The 6,585-nt window shown below is 37.2% G+C and overlaps 1 protein-coding gene across 1 annotated transcript in view; it reads left to right on the top strand.

Moving 5' to 3' along the window:
- The window catches only part of nipal4 (NIPA like domain containing 4), a 7,959-nt gene extending 1,710 nt beyond the window's left edge, over positions 1-6,249 (top strand). The window contains exons 2-6 of the mRNA XM_083564630.1: positions 1,083-1,340; positions 1,946-2,002; positions 2,108-2,198; positions 2,419-2,579; positions 4,806-6,249. Of these exons, the coding sequence (XP_083420756.1) occupies positions 1,083-1,340; positions 1,946-2,002; positions 2,108-2,198; positions 2,419-2,579; positions 4,806-5,419 (1,181 nt within the window). The 3' untranslated portion in view covers positions 5,420-6,249. The remainder of the gene's footprint in view (positions 1-1,082; positions 1,341-1,945; positions 2,003-2,107; positions 2,199-2,418; positions 2,580-4,805) is intronic.
- Positions 6,250-6,585: the final 336 nt, after the last annotated feature.

Raw genomic sequence — 6,585 nt, 5'->3', positions numbered from 1 at the left:
GTAACCCTATATTTAACATATTTAATGTCAGATTTTGTCTGCTTTAAAAGATTAATTAGCAGCATGAATCATTAAGTCAGTGGTCCACACAGTTATAGTAAGAGAAGTTGTGTGGTGTGTGTGTGTGTGTATGTGTGTGTGTGTGTGTGTGTGTGTGTGTAAGTGGGGTGGGACCAATGTTTACAGAATAAATATACACTTTGCAAGAGCAGTGTGTCCGAAGTCCTAACACTATCCAGTATATAGCAAGCAGTAAATATTATATTAAAATATAAAATATATATGTTTGTTCAGGTTTCTTCTCAAAACCCATTACCCCTTTTCTTAGTAAATAAGTATATAAGAATTATATATTTATGTATGAAATATATTTATATTTCTGTCACATCCTATTTATATGTCAGCTCAAGGCCATATGTTTACATATTTGTATATTTGATCATCAACCCTATTGTGTTGAACATTCCTAACCGCAATATACCGCAATAAACACTGGAACAATCTTATCTTTAAACATATGCACAGTTTCGGAGGTTGTTTTTTTTTTTTTTTTTTTTTTTTTTGCTCCAACCCTCGAAAAACAAATTTGTGTTCACGGTTTCAGTCAGTCCCCTTAAACCTGTTACACGAGTTTTACCAATAAAGAAGCCACAGCATTCGTAGGGAAGTACAAACTTTTGCAAAGAGTTGTGTTACCACTGTGTTTTCATTCTCCCCAACAAGAGTATATGCAACAACAAAAAAAACCCCACTGTATATCAACAGCAAATTATTAATGATTAATTTTCATTCTGAAGGAACTTCTTGTAATAAGGAACTTATCATAATAAATTCTCTCTCAAATACAGGAAGCAAACTTACTCTCAAAGTTGTATTTTTAATAAATGCCATCTGTAAAGGTTGGGGAAAATACATGAAATCATGCTATGTTAACCCAGAAGCTAATAGTACCAGGATGTTGTGTGCTGTTATACTCTCCAGGGAAGGCTAAAATCACGGGTCCAATCATGTTAACCAGTAATGTTAGAGTTGACTGTGTTCAAATGTAAGCAATAACCAAGCATATCTTTTTGACCATGTAGGGACTGCAATCAAGCTGGTTTGTCCATCGTTCAGCTCTGGGTGCACGATTGACTCGGAGAAAGCCAGCAACTGGACTTTGAGCAGCGAGTACAACTCCACCGCTGTTGTGCCGCAGCTTTCTTCAGACAAATGGAGCAAATGCGACTTTTGGATTGGCCTGAGTTTAGCCGTACTCTCGGCTTTTCTCATTGGAGGAAGCGTGATCCTGAAAAAGAAGGCTTTGCTGCGTTTGGCTGCAAATGGCCAAACCAGGGCAGGTCAGTGCAGTACATCGGTCTGTTTCTGAATGCAAACTGCAAATACTACTACTACGTCTTTTTTCACCTATGCTGAGGACATTTTAAGCAAAACAATGTTCCTAGTGAAGCACAAATTAAGCACAGTAAACTTTGTTTGGTGTTATCATTGATTTGTTTATTTATTTTCTAGAAATCTTCTTAGTTGTAGGTTTCGAATACATTGCGATCCGGCTACATTTGATTAAAGAGAGTTTGACCACAGAGCTGTTCAGGTCTCAAATCTGATTGGTCACATTGTGTATTCGAAAATCTAATCATAAACAGCTTTATTTTAAACAATGTGTAGCTGTAAGTATAGTGATGCTTTCTATAAGAACCGCTTCGACACCCAGAGGTAAAGCTCTTACTGTAGGTTTAGGTTGGGTTGTGCTGAGAAACACTATGATGTCATTGATTGATAAATGAATACATAAATGAGTGGTGAAGTTTTTGTAAGAAAGTAGCTTAATGAATACATTTGCATATGGAGCAGAATTTATTCTGAAGAATAGATGACGCACTGATGAACAGTCCAAAAGATGATCTCACTTATGCCAAAAATCGAATATCATTATCTTCTGTAGGTGAAGGAGGACATGGCTACCTGAAGGACTGGCTGTGGTGGGGTGGACTGTTGACTAGTACGTTTGTTTTTATTATAAATCTGTACCCAACCAGTATAACCATACAGGATCTAATATTCTATATTTGTTTTGGTGTGTGTGTGTGTGTGTGTGTGTTTACAGTGGGAGGAGGTGAAGCAGCCAACTTTGCAGCCTACATGTTTGCTCCAGCCACTGTAGTCACCCCACTTGGAGCTCTGAGTGTTCTTTTCAGGTGAAAAGCCCTTTAGGCAAAACTTGATATTTATCCTCACAGCTCAATATCAAATAACAGCAGTGACGCCGTGGCTGTGTTACACATCCAAAGATTTCTTTTTTAATATTTCAGAAGGTGCCAAATAAACTGATGTGTATAAGATAAGCAGAGTTTTCAGTAATAATGACCTCTTCATTACATTATATTTACATTTCGCTGTCTTTCCTTCTCTTTTCAGCGCTGTGTTGTCTTCTCACCTGTTCGGGGAAACGATGAACCTGCTAGGGAAGCTCGGCTGCATGCTAAGCCTTTTGGGAAGCACCATAATGGTCATCCATGCACCAGAAGAGGAAGCTGTAACGACTCTGAGCGAGATGACTAATAAGTTGTTGGACCCAGGTAGGTGTTTCTAATTCACTTCGAGTGACACTTTGTTACTGTTCTCTTTCACAGCATTATTATTATTATATTATTATTATTCAGCATAATTAAGTATCATGTATTATAAACTCCTTTCTGTTTTTTTTATTTATTAAATTATTTTTTCATTGACCTTTATTGTTTCGAAAAAAGGACGCGTATCTTTATAACTATAAGCAATCGTTTGCAATGTAACTGAAACCCTGACTGGCATCAGGCATGTGTGTAGTTATTTAAAGTGAGAATTTGACAGATAATATAACACAATATAAAGAAGAAGCAAGCTGACACACGAACAATGATGAAGTGACCCACTAATGTGGAAGTGGAAAAAAAACAACAGTACACTAAACACACAACTAATAATTAGGAACAAACTAAATAATCGACGACATTAAGCGCAGTGATTACCACCTCGAAGTGGATTCTTTTCATTAAACAGCTTCATAGATTTACATTTATGGCATTTGGCAGACGCCTTTATCCAGAACTAATTACAGTTATCTCAGTTATACAGTTAAGGGTTGAGGGTCCGAGCAGTGACAGCTTGCTGGTGGTGGGTTTTGAAAACCATGACCTTCTGATCAGAAGTCCAACATCTTATACACTGATTTTCCACTTTACCTCATGGAGAAAATGTGTTTCATTGCTTTTAAACAATCACATTGAAAGATTATTTGTTATCTCTTTATAGCTACATCGAAGTTTACTCCAGTTATCACTATAAAAACAGCCATTAGGTCACTTTCACCTAAAGACCACAATAGATCACTGATACCACAAAGTGTAACGACTACCGTCCTTAGATGCCTTCAAAGGACCAGCTTTTTACCTTTGATCGTTACAAATCACAATCAGAATTAATTTAAAATAACAGCACTTTTATTTAATCAAACTCCATTAATTGTTAGACTTGCATTAGCAATCAAACCTTCTGATCAATCAGAATCTTGACTTTAACACTGCTGAGGTATAACACTAGAGAATATAGTTTCTTTTTACAAAAAGAATGTAAAGATTTAAAATGAATTAGGCTTCATAAACACATTTTGAAAGACTAAATGAAACGGCTTGTACACTGACTTCCAGATACATATTTTAACAATAAAAACTAAACAATAAGCCTAGTGAACTAATGCTAGCTTGTTAAAAGTAACAAGCACATGGGCAGATGCAGTGCTTTTTATAGGATGAAGGTTGTAGTAATCAGATCAGTGGGTAAAACTTCTATGGTTATGCTCTTATAATCATGTCATAAATTCAAATCCAAGCACTGTAAATGCTGGGTCCTTGAGCATGGCCCCAACCCTCATCAGCTCAACTGTATTATTGTAAGATAAATTGTCCATAATGCCATAAATGTCATTGATTTTAGTGCAATCTAAGGCCTCCAGATCAGCCCCCTGACTCTCTGAAATCCAACACTGTATCTATATCAGCACATCTGTAAAGAGTCTTTTTTGGCAGAGAATGACCATTGTTCAAGGTGTCCAAAAAGCACCATTCTATATTGAAACTGTAAATATTTATGCTTCCTGTTCAGGCTCGGACGGGGCTCATATCTGAGCTGGGAAACGTGCAAACAGAATCCTGAAATTAGATGGAATAAACCCACTTTCTGTTTCCTCAGAGTAGAAAAAGTACTACGAAGTTATACTTCATATAGTATATATAATGCTTTAGAATTTTACTTAACAGTGGTATAAAGTAAAAAAAAAATGCATTGATATTATTATTAAAAATGTTTTTTTAACAAGTAAAATACAAATTCATGCCATGGTTTTAATTACAAAAACTTTAATTCTTTTTCTAAAAAAAGCGTGTATTGAGGGTGTATTGCCCTCAATACACCACCACCCCCCCCCAAAAAAACATAAACGTATTAATCATAATTACAGGAAAGGGAGTGAATTTGCGTCTACAAAATGTAATTGAATGAATAAAAGTAGTTAAAACAATTGTAATGTAAAAACTTTAAATAGATCAACATTTTGTAAGGATGTACAATTAGACGAATATTTTTTAGCTCTTTTGTTATTAATGGTAAATAGTGGAGTAAGAATCATATTGAACAAATATAACCTGGTTATAATGATGGCATTGTAGATCCATTACCTGTTTTCATTATTGTCTATGCAAATAATAGCACATGCTGGTCATAGGGTTAGAAAAAAAGCCATCATTTCCATCTTTTGTCTCCTCAAGGCTTCCTTGTGTTTGCCAGCATCCTCTTGATTGCCTGTTTGGTGATGATCTTCTACTTCTCACCTCGTATCGGTCATACCAACATATTAATCTACATAAGCATCTGCTCGCTGCTGGGAGCCTTTACCGTGTCTTCAGTGAAGGGGCTGGGCATCTTCCTCCGTACCGTCTTCGACGAGCCGTCGGTCCTGCGTCATCCTCTTACCTGGATCCTCCTGCTGACCTTAGTGGGTTCCGTCATCATCCAGATCAACTACCTAAACAAGTCTTTGGACACCTTCAACACGCTGCTCGTCTACCCGATCTACTACGTCTTCTTCACCACCGTGGTGCTCACCACCTCCATCATCCTGTTCAAAGAGTGGGGTTCCATGTCAGCCGTGGATGTGGTGGGCACCATCGGAGGCTTCCTGGTCATCGTGCTCGGTGTGAGCATGCTTCATCTCTTCAAAGATCTGCGTGTGACTTTGGATGAGTTAAGGAGCAATCTGTGCAATCAGCCTCAGGCACTGGACAGCCCCGGAAAGAGGGAGGACAAGCACATCCTTATTGAGAATGTGGACAGCCTGCCGCCAATGAGAGAGGAAGGCCCTAGAGTCTTCATCATCAGCTGAGCAGGACATACATTTAAACTAGACTTCTTTTGGATCCTAAAGTAGTAGCTAGGCACAAAAAAAAGGAAAGGAAGTGGTGAGCCATCACTAACCAGCATTTATCCTTAGTAATCTCTTTATCCCGTACAGGGTTATAGTGGATCCAGAACTTATCCCAGGAATACTGAACCTAAAGCGAGAATTTACACACACATTCACAGACTCCTTTATACATAGGGGCAAGAGTAGTTGATGTTTTTTGGAGGTGGGAGGAAACCAACCAACCCAGAAGAAACCCATGTGGACACAAAATCATGCTTCAAACAAAAAAAAGAGAAAACGTCTTGGGGACAGCCTGCTAAAAACATAGCAATTCAAGATGGATGCAGCTACAATACAGTGAGGTTTTGTTCATGTTTATAAATGACACACTGCATGCTGTTTTGGCATTATTTAAAAACTGTATGTGGTTCAAGGACAATATTTACTGAAAACTTGTATCCTCTTAGCTCTGGTACAAAACCACAGCAGCAAACGTCGGACACGTGACATATTTTGTGTGATTGTTGCAATGATACAGTATTTGAGTTAACAGAAAAATACTGTACATTCGATTTTTCTTTTATTACTAAACCTTTCTTAAAACGGTAGGAATTTCAGAGGTGTGTTCTCTGAGAGAGGCGATCTGTGATGCATTTTATGCTGAGGATCTGCCTTGATGAGGCAGTACACTTGGATTGCTGGAATATTATTTCATTTTGGATACGATACTTTTTACAGGATTTTTAACATCTTTAAATCTTTAATGGTGTCATCTTTATTGTAACATTGCATCTATGGAATTCTTTTAATGCTGGTGTTTGAACATCTTGCTTTATTTAGAGATTAGACGGCTTAGGTGGAGGCCGAAAAAACAAAAAGCACATTTGTCAAAGCAATTTAATGCAAATCTGTGCATTCAGCTGCTGCTCGCTGCTCTTCACTTGCATGTAAGGAAATTTCCCAGGAAGAAAAGTACACGCTTTAGGTCAAGATCATTTCAGAGGCTCCAACATGAAACCTTGGGTGCAATTATATATATATATATATATATATATATATATATATATATATATATATATATATATATATATATATATATATATACACACACACACACACACACACACACACACACACACACACAC

The sequence above is a fragment of the Silurus aristotelis genome, assembly GCF_946808225.1.
Source record: "Silurus aristotelis genome assembly, chromosome: 16".
NCBI lineage: Eukaryota > Metazoa > Chordata > Actinopteri > Siluriformes > Siluridae > Silurus > Silurus aristotelis.
This window is presented reverse-complemented; position numbering and strand designations above follow the sequence as displayed.